The sequence below is a fragment of the Oncorhynchus masou genome, chromosome 24 (genome assembly GCF_036934945.1).
Source record: "Oncorhynchus masou masou isolate Uvic2021 chromosome 24, UVic_Omas_1.1, whole genome shotgun sequence".
NCBI lineage: Eukaryota > Metazoa > Chordata > Actinopteri > Salmoniformes > Salmonidae > Oncorhynchus > Oncorhynchus masou.
The window spans coordinates 31959145-31977745 of record NC_088235.1 but is presented as its reverse complement, the minus strand read 5'-3'; the positions used below and the strand labels follow the sequence as shown (position 1 = coordinate 31977745).

The following is an 18601-nucleotide window of genomic DNA, read 5'->3' as shown; positions in this document are numbered from 1 at the left end:
ATTATACAGGTAGGGTTATACAGTATAACCCTCCCTGTGCTTCCAGGTACGTCTATTAAGGTAATTAAGGTATAGGTAGGATTATACAGGTAGGGTTATACAGTATAACCCTCCCTGTGCTTCCAGGTACGTCTATTAAAGTAATTAAGGTATAGGTAGGATTATACAGATAGGGTTATACAGTATAACCCTCCCTGTGCTTCCAGGTACGTCTATTAAAGTAATTAAGGTATAGGTAGGATTATACAGGTAGGGTTATACAGTATAACCCTCCCTGTGCTTCCAGGTACGTCTATTAAGGTAATTAAGGTATAGGTAGGATTATACAGGTAGGGTTATACAGTATAACCCTCCCTGTGCTTCCAGGTACGTCTATTAAGGTATAGGTAGGATTATACAGGTAGGGTTATACAGTATAACCCTCCCTGTGCTTCCAGGTACGTCTATTAAGGTAATTAAGGTATAGGTAGGGTTATACAGGTAGGGTTATACAGTATAACCCTCCATGTGCTTCCAGGTACATCTATTAAGGTATAGGTAGGATTATACAGGTAGGGTTATACAGTATAACCCTCCATGTGCTTCCAGGTACATCTTTTAAGGTATAGGTAGGATTATACAGGTAGGGTTATACAGTATAACCCTCCCTGTGCTTCCAGGTACGTATATTAAGGTATAGGTAGGGTTATACAGGTAGGGTTATACAGTATAACCCTCCCTGTGCTTCCAGGTACGTCTATTAAGGTATAGGTAGGATTATACAGGTAGGGTTATACAGTATAACCCTCCCTGTGCTTCCAGGTACGTCTATTAAGGTAATTAAGGTATAGGTAGGATTATACAGGTAGGGTTATACAGTATAACCCTCCCTGTGCTTCCAGGTACGTCTATTAAGGTATAGGTAGGATTATACAGGTAGGGTTATACAGTATAACCCTCCCTGTGCTTCCAGGTACGTCTATTAAGGTATAGGTAGGGTTATACAGGTAGGGTTATACAGTATAACCCTCCCTGTGCTTCCAGGTACGTCTATTAAGGTAATTAAGGTATAGGTAGGATTATACAGGTAGGGTTATACAGTATAACCCTCCCTGTGCTTCCAGGTACGTCTATTAAGGTAATTAAGGTATAGGTAGGGTTATACAGGTAGGGTTATACAGTATAACCCTCCCTGTGCTTCCAGGTACGTCTATTAAGGTAATTAAGGTATAGGTAGGGTTATACAGGTAGGGTTATACAGTATAACCCTCCCTGTGCTTCCAGATAAGTCTATTAAGGTATAGGTAGGGTTATACAGGTAGGGCTATACAGTATAACATAATCCAATAGGTAGGCCTATTAGTTAAGGTAATTAAGGTCTGTTCATCTTATTAGCTGCTCGGTTAGCTTACTGAACATCCTCCAAAACAGCATCATCATACTTGGGTTATAGCATAATGCCTCTATAATGACAGGTCAAATGTATTGGGAATATGGTTTATTTTGTATTTCCAGTGTCATTCCACCCACATCTCATATTCCAGTATATTTGTTGGACATTGATATCAAAGCTAAAAAGGCAGGAAGTATCCTGTAGATCAGAAGACGCAAAAACAAACCGGCCAATCGAAATAAGGCTTGGGCCAATACAATAAAATTTACTATTTTGACATGAATGTTGACAATCAATCACAAATATAGTCTTGGGAATTTACTCGTATTAAATGACGATCCACAAAGTGATAATATGGTGAAATCAAAATCGATAACAATATAATTCTGGTGGGACTGCATTTAACAAAAAATACCATATACCCTTTTGCAAACTTTGTTATGTATTGTATCTTACCAGGCATGTCAAAAACACATGGACCCAAAGCATACGACTTTCCAATACTGGATACATGTCAGTCTTGAAACACCATTCTACAAATGAAAGTAAAAAAATGAAAATGCTTTCAATGGCAAATAATTTGTCCAGTTTCATAACAATCTAATATAAAGTTTCATCATATGTAATCTTGTGTTGCGTTGCTATCTATTCTGACTGAAGCGACCCTCATTCTCCAAAATGGGTAATTGATGGAGTCTGGTCACTAAAGAGGAACTGGCTGTGCAAACTACATGGCTGAGTGTTAACATTATTGACTGTCTGACTGTACATTTGATTGATATATGATTGTATTTATGTATATTATGTTGCTTCATTTATATATAAATATATATATTATGTTACTGTATGTACTGTACATATGAACTGGAAAAAGGTTGTCCTTTTCCAAGAGGTTAGTTTGTACTGATGTGATTAGTAACTGGTGACTGATGAAGAAGGAATCTGAGGGAGAATACTGAATGATGTCTTCCCATGCAAACACCCCATTCATCCCAACTACTCCTTTGTTCTCTGGAGTTCTATGTTAAAAGAATGCTTCGGGATTTTGGCAATGAGGCCCTAAATCTACTTCCTCAGAGTGGATACCATTTTTATGTCTCTGCATGCAGTTTGAAGGAAGTTGCTAACTTGCGTTAGCGCAATGACTGAAAGTCTATGGGTATCTGCTCGCATGCTAGCACGCTAGCAGATAGCGCAATGACTGGGAGTCTATGTGTAACGCTAGTTAGCACGTGAAACTAACTCAAACTTCCTTCATACTGGACACAGACATACAAATTGTATCCACAAGTTCATCTTTAATATGGGGGAAATATATACAATCCCAAAGTATCCCTTTAAAGCTAGAATCTTTACTTGAAACAATAAAGTGCTCAACCCATTTACATTGTTTACAAACATTGGAGTAAAACAAACTTATATTTTGGCTTCTGATGGGGTATGACAGTAGAACTAAGCTCCTGAGGCAAGTTTAAGTTATATTCTTCAAGATTCAATGGGTATATATCATTAATGCAACTAAAGATTCAAGTTTTAAGGTGTTCTTCAGGTTCCAGTTCCACGGGTTCTAGGTGTACTTCCATGTGTTCTCAAGGTGGGTTCTAGATGTTCTTGGGTTCGAGTTCCAAGTTCTTTTTCCAGGTGTTCTACATGTGGGTTCAACTGTAGGTGTCAACATGGGGTTCTGTAGTTCAGCATTCGTCCTCCACTTCTCTGATGGAAGGAATATGGTTGTTGGTGGATTTGTAAGGGTTCTGGTTGACCTGGTGGTTGGCTGTGTGACTACTGTGACTAGTACTCATTGGCTTGATGTGAATGTTCCTGTGGTAGGCCGCGTTCTCAGGCTCATCTGTAAACCATGTCTTTTCTGAGAAGCAACAGAGAAATTAAACAGTTAATGGTTTGTGGATGTTATTGGTATCGTCTTAAATGTCACCCTATTCCCTATAGAGTGCACCTTCTTTTGACCAGAGCCCATAGGGAACTGGTCAAAAGTAGTGCACTAGGGAATAAGGTGCAACTTGGAGTGCAATCACTGTTTCCAAAATGTCTAAGTGATTAAAAGGCTATATCATAAGCATTCCAAATCAGTACTGTTTAAGCTGAATGGGATCTAATGTCAGATAGCAAGCTATCTTTATAGAATAGTTTACCATGCTGTTGTGTGTGTCAGTGGTCATGCAATGCAAATATCATAATGTAACGCCACAGTTCAATAGTCTACAACAATCAATGCATTCAGCTCTGGGTCAGCTGGGATGGCTGGAATGGACTCATAGGATGCATCCCTAATGGCACCCTAATCCTTATATAGTGCACTACTTTTGACCCAGAGCTTTATGGGTCCTGGTCAAAAGTAGTGCACTTTAAAGGGAATAGGGCCCCATTTGGGATCCAACCAAAATCGATAATGTTCATATTCAAGATTTAAAATCATTCAAAAGTAATATTGCCTTATGAGGGGCTTCAGGCTTTGGCTTGATGCAACCTGCATTGTGTGGATCAAATTAGAACTACAAGACCAACTGACGGTTGATTTGATATCCGTACTGTATATATTAGATTATGAAATTACTTATTCAATGACATTGTCCAAACAAGTGTACTTTCACAGAAGTATATGGTGACTAGTATAGAAAGATCCCTAATGGCTGAAGTATCTGGTGGTTAGTGTAGAAAGATCCATAATGGCTGAAGTATCTGGTGGTTAGTGTAGAAAGATCCATAATGGCTGAAGTTTCTGGTGGTTAGTGTAGAAAGATCCATAATGGCTGAAGTATCTGGTGACTAGTGTAGAAAGATCCATAATGGCTGAATTATATGGTGGTTAGTGTAGAAAGATCCCTAATGGCTGAAGTATCTGGTGGTTAGTGTAGAAAGATCCATAATGGCTGAAGTATCTGGTGGTTAGTGTAGAAAGATTCATAATGGCTGAAGTATCTGGTGACTAGTGTAGAAAGATCCATAATGGCTGAAGTATCTGGTGGTTAGTGTAGAATGATCCATAATGGCTGAAGTATATGGTGGTTAGTGTAGAAAGATCCATAATGGATGAAGTATCTGGTGGTTAGTGTAGAAAGATCCATAATGACTGAAGTATCTGTAGACTAGTGTAGAAAGATCCCTAATGGCTGAAGTATCTGGTGGTTAGTGTAGAAAGATCCATAATGGTTGAAGTATCTGTAGACTAGTGTAGAAAGATCCATAATGGCTGAAGTATCTGGTGGTTAGTGTAGAAAGATCCATAATGGCTGAAGTATCTGGTGGTTAGTGTAGAAAGATCCATAATGGCTGAAGTATCTGGTGGTTAGTGTAGAAAGATCCCTAATGGCTGATGTATCTGGTGACGAGTGTAGAACGATCCATAATGGCTGAAGTATCTGGTGGTTAGTGTAGAAAGATCCCTAATGGCTGAAGTATCTGGTGACTAGTGTAGAAAGATCCATAATGGCTGAAAGGATTTACTCTACTTTGACTGACTTCACTTGTTTACTTTATTGTCCCCATCTGGAAAATGTGTTTGCTGTTTAATTTGTCTGAAAACAAGTCAAAGTGGCATCAAACCATTTGGTGTGGTCATATAAACTCCTCCATAATAGAGTATTTAAGAGGGACTGATGACGAGCTTATAGTCATGCAGGTCTGGGATGCTGTCGGGCATTGAAGCATTTATTTTGGAAACACCAGAAGCTTCTTTGCTTTCATTTAGAAAGCAAAAAAAAAAGTCAACAAGGGCATGACTTTGATGCATTATCTACTTCATGCATATTAATTCATCGCATCCATACCTTGGCCCATTTTATTCATCCTTGTTGCACTTTAGAAAAACAAGTGTGAACTACGCATGTAAGACAAATAGGCATCATACATTGTATAACCATACAGTGGGGAGAACAAGTATTTGATACACTGCCGATTTTGCAGGTTTTCCTACTTACAAAGCATGTAGAGGTCTGTAATTTTTATCATAGGTACACTTCAACTGTGAGAGACGGAACCTAAAACAAAAATCCAGAAAATCACATTGTGTGATTTTTAAGTAATTAATTACCATTTTATTGCATGACATAAGTATTTGATCACCTACCAACCAGTAAGAATTCCGGCTCTCACAGACCTGTTAGTTTTTCTTTAAGAAGCCCTCCTGTTCTCCACTCGTTACCTGTATTAACTGCACCTGTTTGAACTTGTTACCTGTATAAAAGACACCTGTACACACACTCAATCAAACAGACTCCAACCTCTTCACAATGGCCAAGACCAGAGAGCTGTGAAAGGACAACTGTTGGCGCAATTATTAGAAAATGGAAGAAGTCCAAGATGACAGTCAATCACCCTGGTTCTGGGGCTCCATGCAAGATCTCACCTTGTGGGGCATCAATGATCATGAGGAAGGTGAGTCATCAACCCAGAACTACACTGCAGGACCTGGTCAATGACCTGAAGAGAGCTGGGACCACAGTCTCAAAGAAAACCATTAGTAACACACTACACTGTCATGGATTAAAATCCTGCAGCGCACGCAAGGTCCCCCTGCTCAAGCCAGCGTATGTCCAGGCCCGTCTGAAGTTTGCCAATGACCATCTGGATGATCCAGAGGAGGAATGGGTGAAGGTCATCTGGTCTGATGAGACAAAAATAGAGCTTTTTGGTCTAAACTCCACTCGCCGTGTTTGGAGGAAGAAGAAGGATAAATACAACCCCAAGAACACCATCCCAACCGTGAAGCATGGAGGTGGAAACATCATTCTTTGGGGAAGCTTTTCTGCAAAGGGGACAGGACCACGCACCGTATTGAGGGGAGGATGGATGAGGCCATGTATCGCGAGATCTTGGCCAACAACCTCCTTCCCTCAGTAAGAGCATTGAAGATGGGGCGTGGCAGGGTCTTCCAGCATGACAACGACCCGAAACACACAGCCAGGGCAACTAAGGAGTGGCTCCGTAAGAAGCATCTCAAGGTCCTGGAGTGGCCTAGCCAGTCTCCAGACCTGAACCCAATAGAAAATCTTTGGAGGGAGTTGAAAATCGTTATTGCCCAGCGACAGCCCCGAAACCTGAAGGATCTGGAGAAGGTCTGTATGGAGGAGTGGGCCAAAATCCCTGCTGCAGTGTGTGCAAACCTGGTCAAGAACTACAGGAAACATATGATCTCTGTAATTGCAAACAAAGGTTTCTGTACCAAATATTACGTTTTTTTCTGGATTTTTGTTTTAGATTCCATCTCTCACAGTTGAAGTGTACCTATGATAAAAGTTACAGACCTCTACATGCTTTGTAAGTAGGGAAACCTGCAAAATCGGCACTGTATCAAATACTTGTTCTACCCACTGTATGTCTAATAACTAGTCTAAATGTGCTAGGATGAAACTTAAAGGGGTTCTTCAGGATTTTGTATCTACTTCCTCTGAGTCAGATGAACTTGTGTATACCATGTTTATGTTCTGTGTCCACTATGAAGGAAGTTAGAGGTCGTTTCGAGAGCCAATGCTTACTGGCGTAGGCGCAATGTCTGGAAGTCTATAGGTATCTACTAGCACGAGTTCATCTGTCTCTGGAGCAGTAGATAAAAGGGCCTCATTGCCAAAATCCCAAAGTATTCCTTTAAGGATTTTGGGCACTGACCAGCCAGACTAGTAGATCACAAATTCATGTCCTTTTCATGCGATATTTGAACATTTCACTGGCCTGGCTGGCTTGTTTGTCAGATTATCTACTAGCCCAGTATAAAAAGTTCTAGGCTCAGGCTAGCTTAATATCCATCCCTAAAAACATTTGAACACATCAAAGTGTATTACGGTAACATGGTTCCAATTCATTTGCTAATAATTTTATAAAATTATGTTACAGCATGTACTCTACATTGGTATACCATTGCAAAGCAACTATAGAATGTCCATGCTTGTTTCCACAGCGTTCAGAGAGTTGTCCATGCTACTGTATAAATGGTCCTCTTTTTTGCTTTGACTGTAATTTAAAAAAAGATATGAAAAGCATGCAACATCCAAACTTAATATATCTAAAAGAGGCATTTGCCTATATTAAAATACTAAAATAAGTATGCTATGTAAGACCAAAAAATATGCAAGATAAATAAAAACAAGCTTGTAAGTATATTTGTAGTCTCACCTAGAGTACTAACCATTGTAGCATTCACTCAGCAACCTCGGTAACTGTTAAAGATATCCTGTAAACCCACACTTAAACTTCAGTATTCTCAAGGAGATCACACACAAATGATCTCTCAGTATGCAGTTTGTGTGAGTAGTTCCTTGTTTAGAGATTGCAAGTGTAGTATTGCATTATATTCAGCTGGAGACTTGGCTTAATAAACCATTTATAAACAGCATGTGACGCCTAGCATTGGGGTGAGTTGCTGTCGGGAGTGTTCTGGAATCCAATAGACTGCTTTAGCATTAGTTAGCCTAGCATGCTGATGAACAAGGCAGTTTAATAAAAAAACGAGTATTATTTCAATCTTCTCGATTTCGCAGATTGGATAATGGGATAATTAGGAGTCCAGTGACACCTTCCATCCCTGGACTGAGATATATCCCTTATCCGTCACTGCAGTGAAAACCTTTGGACCTATATAGTTTTTTGGGCCTTTTCCCCCAGCATTGTCCCAGCCAGGAAGAATGAAGTCCTCCACAATAACATGGGGCTTGCCTCTCCTAGCCACTCGGTAGCTCACCATATAAGATGCTTCTAGACCCTTCTTATTAATGGTATCTGTTGCTTTTATACATGTCTTACTACTCCCGTGGCTTATTTTTCAAATTGCCATGTTTTGTCTCTAAATGTCTGCACAAGTTTCATCGAGTTCTGAGATAGTACTTTTGCACATATAACACACTGTGGCTGAGGAAAGGCACTACTCCTAATATAAGTGAACCCCAAATCAATGTAGTTCTGATCATATTTGCGCCTCTTCGATGGTCCAACGTCCCGGTCTGTTGTTCGATGCTTTCCCGGGTAAGGGGGCAGTAGCTCTTCGGCTGCATCAGATTCACAACTGTCAGTGTCCATGTTTGCTGGGCTAACAACCAATGTAGAATTACTGATGCTAGCATTGGATGTGCTCGCGGAAGCAGAACAACTTGTGTCGTTGACAGGTGTAGTACTGCTGGTAGTAGCAGTACTACCAGTAGAGCTGGGATGTGTGTCTATGGACACAGGCCTTACTTTTTTAACCATTTATCAATTTTCAAGCAAATGGATTGAGCAGCAGCTGCGTTTGGCTACATAAGGACTGTTAGTGGAATTCCCGCAAAAAAAGTAATGATTAATGTGATTGGATGTTAATTATTTAACTAGGCTACCTGTACTTGACATTGTGTTGTTATTTCACTGAACACGAGATGGTTTAAATTTTATTTTTGGCGGTGAAACGGGGCTACTCACACCTCACCCAAATGTATAGTCCCTTTGGAAAATATCAATGGACTGTTTGAAAATGTGAAGAAAAAAAATATACTGTATATATATTTTTTGTATATGCCGACGGCATTGCCCAGTGTGGGAAAACCTGACATAGATAAATACATTTATAAATATGTTTATAAAAAGTGAGTCAAACCATAAATCAACCATTAACACATGCCTTATAAGTAATCTGATGAGTTGACAATAACTGCTTTATAACTGGTTTATTAGTACACTGGTAGTTCATTATAAATTATTTTGAAATTGTGAACATACTATGATCAAACAGCTTATTAATTATCTTAACTCAGTAATAAATAATTAAAATGCTTAAATGCCTATTTAGAGATTACTTACTGACATTTACAAATATAGGAACAATGATTAATACATGTAAGTAAACTGTGGGGGCAGTATTTTGATGTTTGGATGAAAAACATACCCAAATTAAACTGCCTATTTCTCAGGCCCAGAATCTAGAATTTGCATATAATTGTCAGATTAGGATAGAAAACACTCTAAAGTTTCCAAAACTGTCAAAATATTGTCTGTGATTATAACAGAACTGATTTTTGCAGGCGAAAACCTGAGGAAAATCCAACCTGGAAGTGCTGTTTTTCCTGAAAGCTCTCTGTTCCATTGCCTGCCTTCACTCCATTTAAAGGGGTATCAACCAGATTCCTTTTCCTATGGCTTCCCCATGGTGTGAACAGTCTTTAGACAAAGTTCCAGGATTTTATTTTGAAAAATGAGCGAGAAAGATCACATCGCATCATTGTATGGCTGGGTGGCAGCAGCGCAACAGCTTGCATGCGCAACAGCTTGGAACAGACAATAAATATTGAAATTTAAAAAAATAATATTGAAATGAAATATTATCGATTATATATATCGTAAAAACAACCTGAGGATTGATTATTAAAAACGTTTGACATGTTTCTACGAACTTTATGGATACTATTTGGAATTTTTGTCTGCCTGGTAGTGACCGCTCGAGCCTGTGGATTTCTGAACATAGCGCACCAAACAAATGGAGGTATTTTGGATATAAAAATAATCTTTATGGAACAAAAGGAACATTTATTGTGTAACTGATAGTCTCGTGAGTGCAAATATCCGAAAATCATCAAAGGTAAGCGATTCATTTTATTGCTTTTCTGACTTTCGTGACCAATCTACTTGGCTGCTAGCTGTTTGTAATGTTTTGTCTACTGAGAGAGATGTCCTTACATAAACGATTGGTATGCTTTCGCCGAAAAGCTTTTTTGAAATCTGACATGCCAGGTGTATTAACAACAAACTAAGCTGTGTTTTACTATATTGCACTTGTGATTTAATGAAAATTAATTGTTTTAGTCTTTTTATTCTTTTTTCTTTTACCCCGTTTTCTCCCCAATTTCATGGTATCCAATTGTTTCTACATTGTAGAATAATAGTGAAGACATCACAGCTATGAAATAACACATATGGGATCATGTAGTAACCAAAAAAGTGTTAAACAAATCCAAATATATTTGAGATTCACCAAAGTAGGGGTGTTATACAGAAGATTGCCCTATTTGGTAAAAGACCAAGTCCATATTATGGCAGGAACAGCTCAAACAAGCAAAGAGAAATGACAGTCCACCATTACTTTAAGACATTAATGTCAATCAATCCAGAACATTTCAAGAACTTTGAAAGTATCTTCAAGTGCAGTCGCAAAAACCACCAAGCACTATAATGAAACTGGCTCTCATGAGGACCGCCACAGGAAAGAAAGACCCAGAGTTACCTCTGCTGCAGAGGATAATTTCATTAGTTACCAGCTTCATAAATTGCAGCCCAAATAAATGCTTCACAGAGTTCAAGAAACAGACACATCTCAACATCAACTGTTCAGAGGAGACTGTGTGAATCAGGCCTTCATGGTCAAATTGCTGCAAAGAAACCACTACTATAGGACACCAATAATAATAAGAGGCTTGCTTGGGACATTAAACCGGTAGAAATATACCCTTTGGTCTGATGAGTCCTAATTTGAGTTTTTTTTTGTTCCAACCGCCATGTATTTGTGAGAGGCAGAGTAGGTGAACATATGATCTCCACATGTATGGTTCCCACTGTGAAGCATGGAGGAGGAGGTGTGATGTGCTTTACTGGTGACACTTATCAGTGATTTACTTAGAATTCAAGGCACACTTAACCACCATGGCTACCCCAGCATTCCATCCCATCTGGTTTGCGCTTAGTGGGACTATCATTTGTTTTTCAACAGGACAATGACCCAACACACCTCCAGGCTTTGTGTATTGTAATTGACAAAGAAGGAGAGTGATGGAGTGCTGCATCAGATGACCTGGCCTCCACAATCCCCAACCCTTAACCCAGAGATGGTTTGGGATGAGTTGGACCGCAGAGTGAAGGAAAAGCAGCCAACAAGTGCTCAGAATATGTGGGAACTCATTCAAGACTGTTGGAAAAGCATTCCAGTTGAAGCTGTTGAGAGAATGCCAACAGTGTGCAAAGCTGTCATCAAGGCAAAGGATGGCTACTTTGAAGAATCTAAAATCCAAAATATAGTTTGATTTGTTAAACACCTTTTTGGTTACTACATGATTCCATATGTGTTATTTACATTTACATTTAAGTCATTTAGCAGACGCTCTTATCCAGAGCGACTTACAAATTGGTGAATTCACCTTCTGACATCCAGTGGAACAGCCACTTTACAATAGTGCATCTAAATCATTAAGGGGGGGTGAGAAGGATTACTTATCCTATCCTAGGTATTCCTTGAAGAGGTGGGGTTTCAGGTGTCTCCGGAAGGTGGTGATTGACTCCGCTGTCCTGGCGTCGTGAGGGAGTTTGTTCCACCATTGGGGGCCAGAACAGCGAACAGTTTTGACTGGGCTGAGCGGGAACTGTACTTCCTCAATGGTAGGGAGGCGAGCAGGCCAGAGGTGGATGAACGCAGTGCCCTTGCTTGGGTGTAGGGCCTGATCAGAGCCTGGAGGTACTGCGGTGCCGTTCCCCTCACAGCTCCGTAGGCAAGCACCATGGTCTTGTAGCGGATGCGAGCTTCAACTGGAAGCCAGTGGAGAGAGCGGAGGAGCGGGGTGACGTGAGAGAACTTGGGAAGGTTGAACACCAGACGGGCTGCGGCGTTCTGGATGAGTTGTAGGGGTTTAATGGCACAGGCAGGGAGCCCAGCCAACAGCGAGTTGCAGTAATCCAGACGGGAGATGACAAGTGCCTGGATTAGGACCTGCGCCGCTTCCTGTGTGAGGCAGGGTCGTACTCTGCGGATGTTGTAGAGCATGAACCTACAGGAACGGGCCACCGCCATGATGTTGGTTGAGAACGACAGGGTGTTGTCCAGGATCACGCCAAGGTTCTTAGCGCTCTGGGAGGAGGACACAATGGAGTTGTCAACCGTGATGGCAAGATCATGGAACGGGCAGTCCTTCCCCGGGAGGAAGAGCAGCTCCGTCTTGCCGAGGTTCAGCTTGAGGTGGTGATCCGTCATCCACACTGATATGTCTGCCAGACATGCAGAGATGCGATTCGCCACCTGGTCATCAGAAGGGGGAAAGGAGAAGATTAATTGTGTGTCGTCTGCATAGCAATGATAGGAGAGACCATGTGAGGTTATGACAGAGCCAAGTGACTTGGTGTATAGCGAGAATAGGAGAGGGCCTAGAACAGGGCCCTGGGGGACACCAGTGGTGAGAGCGCGTGGCGAGGAGACAGATTCTCGCCACGCCACCTGGTAGGAGCGACCTGTCAGGTAGGACGCAATCCAAGCGTGGGCCGCGCCGGAGATGCCCAACTCAGAGAGGGTGGAGAGGAGGATCTGATGGTTCACAGTATCGAAGGCAGCCGATAGGTCTAGAAGGATGAGAGCAGAGGAGAGAGAGTTAGCTTTAGCAGTGCGGAGCGCCTCCGTGATACAGAGAAGAGCAGTCTCAGTTGAATGACTAGTCTTGAAACCTGACTGATTTGGATCAAGAAGGTCATTCTGAGAGAGATAGCGGGAGAGCTGGCCAAGGACGGCACGTTCAAGAGTTTTGGAGAGAAAAGAAAGAAGGGATACTGGTCTGTAGTTGTTGACATCGGAGGGATCGAGTGTAGGTTTTTTCAGAAGGGGTGCAACTCTCGCTCTCTTGAAGACGGAAGGGACGTAGCCAGCGGTCAGGGATGAGTTGATGAGCGAGGTGAGGTAAGGGAGAAGGTCTCCGGAAATGGTCTGGAGAAGAGAGGAGGGGATAGGGTCAAGCGGGCAGGTTGTTGGGCGGCCGGCCGTCACAAGAAGCGAGATTTCATCTGGAGAGAGAGGGGAGAAAGAGGTCAGAGCACAGGGTAGGGCAGTGTGAGCAGAACCAGCGGTGTCGTTTGACTTAGCAAACGAGGATCGGATGTCGTCGACCTTCTTTTCAAAATGGTTGACGAAGTCATCTGCAGAGAGGGAGGAGGGGGGGGGGGAGGAGGATTCAGGAGGGAGGAGAAGGTGGCAAAGAGCTTCCTAGGGTTAGAGGCAGATGCTTGGAATTTAGAGTGGTAGAAAGTGGCTTTAGCAGCAGAGACAGAGGAGGAAAATGTAGAGAGGAGGGAGTGAAAGGATGCCAGGTCCGCAGGGAGGCGAGTTTTCCTCCATTTCCGCTCGGCTGCCCGGAGCTCTGTTCTGTGAGCTCGCAATGAGTCATCGAGCCACGGAGCGGGAGGGGAGGACCGAGCCGGCCTGGAGGATAGGGGACATAGAGAGTCAAAGGATGCAGAAAGGGAAGAGAGGAGGGTTGAGGAGGCAGAATCAGGAGATAGGTTGGAGAAGGTATGAGCAGAGGGAAGAGATGATAGGATGGAAGAGGAGAGAGTAGCGGGGGAGAGAGAGCGAAGGTTGGGACGGCGCGATACCATCCGAGTAGGGGCAGTGTGGGAAGTGTTGGATGAGAGCGAGAGGGAAAAGGATACAAGGTAGTGGTCGGAGACTTGGAGGGGAGTTGCAATGAGGTTAGTGGAAGAACAGCATCTAGTAAAGATGAGGTCGAGCGTATTGCCTGCCTTGTGAGTAGGGGGGAAGGTGAGAGGGTGAGGTCAAAAGAGGAGAGGAGTGGAAAGAAGGAGGCAGAGAGGAATGAGTCAAAGGTAGACGTGGGGAGGTTAAAGTCGCCCAGGACTGTGAGAGGTGAGCCGTCCTCAGGAAAGGAGCTTATCAAGGCATCAAGCTCATTGATGAACTCTCCGAGGGAACCTGGAGGGCGATAAATGATAAGGATGTTAAGCTTGAAAGGGCTGGTAACTGTGACAGCATGGAATTCAAAGGAGGCGATAGACAGATGGGTAAGGGGAGAGAGAGAGAATGACCACTTGGGAGAGATGAGGATCCCGGTGCCACCACCCCGCTGACCAGAAGCTCTCGGGTGTGCGAGAACACGTGGGCGGACGAAGAGAGAGCAGTAGGAGTAGCAGTGTTATCTGTGGTGATCCATGTTTCCGTCAGTGCCAAGAAGTCGAGGGACTGGAGGGAGGCATAGGCTGAGATGAACTCTGCCTTGTTGGCCGCAGATCGGCAGTTCCAGAGGCTACCGGAGACCTGGAACTCCACGTGGGTCGTGCGCGCTGGGACCACCAGATTAGGTGGCCGCGGCCACGCGGTGTGGAGCGTTTGTATGGTCTGTGCAGAGAGGAGAGAACAGGGATAGATAGACACATAGTTGACAGGCTACAGAAGAGGCTACGCTAATGCAAAGGAGATTGGAATGACAAGTGGACTACACGTCTCGAATGTTCAGAAAGTTAAGCTTACGTAGCAAGAATCTTATTGACTAAAATGATTGAAATGATACAGTACTGCTGGAGTAGGCTAGCTGGTAGTGGCTGCGATGTTGACACTACACTAATCAAGTCGTTCCGTCGAGTGTAATAGTTTCTACAGTGCTGCTATTCGGGGGCTAGCTGGCTAGCTAGCAGGTTGATTGCGTTACGTTACCTTAAAAGAACGACAATAGCTGGCTAGCTAACCTAGAAAATCGCTCTAGGCTACACAATTGTCTTAGATACAAAGACGGCTATGTAGCTAGCTAGCTACGATCAAACAAATCAAACCGTTGTACTGTAATAGTTTCTACAGTGCTGCTATTCGGGGCTAGCTGGCTAGCTACGTTAAAAGAACGACAATAGCTGGCCAGCTAACCTAGAAAATCGCTCTAGACTACACAATTGTCTTAGATACAAAGACGGCTATGTAGCTGGCTAGCTACGATCAAACAAATCAAACCGTTGTACTGTAATGAAGTGAAATGAAAATGTGATACTACCTGTGGAGCGACGCGGAATGTTGACCGGGTAGTTGAAGTTCAATTCGGTAGAGGTTGGCTAGCTGTTGGCTAGCTAGCTAGCAGCATCTCCTATGTTAAGGACGACAAATAGCTGGCTAGCTAACCTCGGTAAATTAAGATAATCACTCTAAGTCTACACACTCTAAACTACACAATTATCTTGGATACGAAGACAGCGAAGACAACTATGTAGCTAGCTGACACTACGCTAATCGAGTCGTTCAGTTGAGTGTAATAGTTTCTACAGTGCTGGTGGACAGTGGATGTTAGCTAGCTGCTTAGCTAGCTGCTGGGCAGATACGTTAGGACGACGAAATACGATAATTATGCAATTATCTTTGATACAAAGACGGCTATGTAGCTAGCTAAGAAGAAATTGCTAAGATTAGACAAATCAAACCGTTGTACTATAATGAAATGTAATGAAAAGTTATACTACCTGCGGACCGAAGTGTAGATGCGACCGCTCGCTCCAACCCGCTCGCTCCAACCCGGAACTATTTCATAGTTTTGATGTCTTCACTATTATTATACAATGTAGAAAATAGTAACATATAGAAAAACCCTTGAATGAGTAGTTTGACTGGTACTGTATAAGGCTCAGATATTACTGTTTCAGGGGAGATCTCTGCACAGCAAGTTATTTGTCAATTAGGCTATTCTTAGATCATTTTTTACGTTGTCACAATAACTGTTTAATACATTTAAATTTAAGTAATTTAGCAGACGCTCTTATCCAGAGCGACTAACAGTAGGGAATGCATACATTTTCAAACTTTTCCGTAGAGGGGAATCCCAGCTTTCCTACGGTGCAGATGTATTTAGGCTATCTATAGAGCCGGTGGAAAGGCCACAACTACATTAATGCTTAGTTAGCTATAATTAAATGGCGACAAAGCTGCTACAAGTTATGTTTTGATTTGGCCATCTAGTTAGACTGTTGTCTGTCATTATTTTATACCGGCTGTTGAAATGTCGCGCTTTCTCTCCTTGGGCAACAGCCCACTCACACTGGCACTCATGCAGCACCACAGACATGCACTGAAAGGTCAAATTCACTGACTAGCGGCAAATAAACTTGAACAAAGTGGAATCAGAAAAATTAATGCCCACTCTCCCTTGCTATTATTCAATGCAGATCCTGCCTTCATTCCACTTTGATCAAACGTTTTTGCCTTGGTGTGGGAATCTGGGCCGCCAACATGCTATTTTGTTTTATAGAGGAGCCGGTTACATTCGCAAAAAAATTGAAGTGCCAGTACAGCGCTCAGCTCTGGCCCAAGTCAAGTACTGGCTGTCATCATCGACTTAAGGCACTTCGGTAGCCATTTTGATTTCTACGTTATAGAGCCATTGATGTCGATCAGTGAGAAGAAACCGGATAGGACACTTGACAACAGTTAAGACAGTTCACAGGCATTACTCGACAAACATGGTTACGTCCCAAATGGCACCCTATTCCCTGAACCCTAAAAGCAACAATCTTCTTGATTTTTTTGCCCCCAAATTGGTAATGATTTAAAAGAGACACTAACTGTCAAGCAGTAACACTTTTATATTTTATTAACCTTTTGTACCATAAATGAAACGGCCATTAGGGCTCTGGTCAAAAGTAGTGTACTATATAGAGAATAGGGTACCATTTGGGATGCAACCATCTTTAGAGGGGTACATACTTCTGTTTGTCCCGCGAGTCCCTGCTCTTGGCGCGGTTGGTACGGTTGGTGGCAGTGAGAGAATGGACGGAGGAGCTCTTTTTGCTAGAAGAATGGGAGGAGTGGGAGCTGTGGGAGAGGCTGGCCCTGGACTGACCCGCATTGTGGTCAAACTGCATCAGGCAGAAGATCAGGTCTGATGGCACCAACTCAAAACCATATGGCGGATTGGTTATCACATACCTAAAGAGGAAAGAGCCAGTGATGAGTCATCAATACAGATGATCTACAATTGATTTATCCCAAAAAATTATCAACCAGATGCCAAAGCTGGTTGAAATGGTGTAATTACAAACATATTACAACGGTTGAAATCTAGTTGTAATGATGTCGTTGCAACCAGTTTTGCCTTCTGGGTAGTGGACATTCTGCCAACAGTAATTTAAGCTACTACATACTCACCGTTTAGTGCATTGACTTGTATGACTTTGTGTGTTTAAATGTGCGTCTCTTAATCGATAAATTCCGAAGCACAGCATGTTGTATGTTTTTAAAGCTTTACAAAATAAGTCACCATAGCAGCCACCATCCTGTAAGGCAGAGAAGCAGAACATTTCATACGGAGTTTTGATATTTCACACACGCTTGTCAAATGATACAGATCTCAATAAATAAAAAAAATCAGATAAAAATACATATATTTCTTCATGTGAATGAAAGGTGTATTTACATATGAACATAGTATATCTCCCTCAGAACGAATTTCATTATAAACATGTCCATTGTTTGTATGGTACAGCATTTGCTATGATAGGGGTCACAGGCCTTGATATATCATATCACCCAGCCATCTCCACATGCCCTGTTCTCCCCTACTGGCCTCGATGAGCAAACAGCCCCGAAGGACTTCTCTCTACTGCAAGCCGAGGTGACAAAACACAACCAGTCACTTACTCCCAAGTCAGCGAATGGCCCGTCGTACAAGGCTAGCTGTGCCACACGACACCTGTCCCGGTTAGCGAGGGTCTGCGGCGTGCTGTAGCCTCCTCGTAATGCGTTCTCCTCCGCCAACAGACCCTCCAGCTCTGGAGTGGCCCCCCCTGTTACCAGCGTCCGGATCAGGGTGAGGATATTATCATTGAAGTATGTCTGAAAGGATGCAGGAGGAGATAGATAGATAGATAGATAGATAGATAGATAGATAGATAGATAGATAGATAGATAGATAGATAGATAGATAGATAGATAGAGAGAGAGAGAGTGAGAGATAGAGAGTGAGAGTGTGAGAGAGAGAGAGTATCCTTAAGCAAAGCAAACCCAGCCAAAGTCACAGCTGAATCCACACAAAGTGCCATGCAGCCTGAAGAGACAGTGCTATCTAACCCTGGCCTGTCTCTTCACGTCGCCCTGCACCCAGACTGAACAAACAGAATATTCCAATTACTGCAGGTTACACTCTCTCTCACTCCCCTCCTTTCACGTCCATCAGACAGAGCTACAGTGACTTGTTCCTACACATTCATGCTGTTGAAGTACTCTTAGGAGTGGTAAGATCGGGAATAAAAGGTTTAGCCGGATAGAGAAGAGACGACAGTAGAGTAGCAGTGGTGAGATAATAAATATGTAAATCAAATCAAATTTTATTTGTCACATACACATGGTTAGCAGATGTTAATGCGAGTGTAGCGAAATGCTTGTGCTTCTAGTTCCGACAATGCAGTAATAACCGACAAGTAATCTAACTAAGAATTCCAAAACTACTGTCTTATACACACAAGTGTAAGGGGATAAAGAATATGTACATAAAGATATATGAATGAGTGATGGTACAG

The 18601-nt window shown here is 42.4% G+C and overlaps 1 protein-coding gene across 2 annotated transcripts in view; it reads right to left on the bottom strand.

The window, feature by feature from the left end:
• Window positions 1-211: 211 nt before the first annotated feature.
• The window catches only part of LOC135512049 (calcium-activated potassium channel subunit alpha-1a-like), a 254936-nt gene continuing 236546 nt past the window's right edge, over window positions 212-18601 (bottom strand). For both annotated transcript variants that reach the window (XM_064933655.1, XM_064933654.1), the window contains 5 exons: window positions 17724-17918; window positions 17232-17359; window positions 16791-17012; window positions 5161-5189; window positions 212-3239 (listed from right to left, as the gene is read on the bottom strand). In XM_064933655.1, the coding sequence (XP_064789727.1) occupies window positions 3064-3239; window positions 5161-5189; window positions 16791-17012; window positions 17232-17359; window positions 17724-17918 (750 nt within the window). In that variant the 3' untranslated portion in view covers window positions 212-3063. The remainder of the gene's footprint in view (window positions 3240-5160; window positions 5190-16790; window positions 17013-17231; window positions 17360-17723; window positions 17919-18601) is intronic.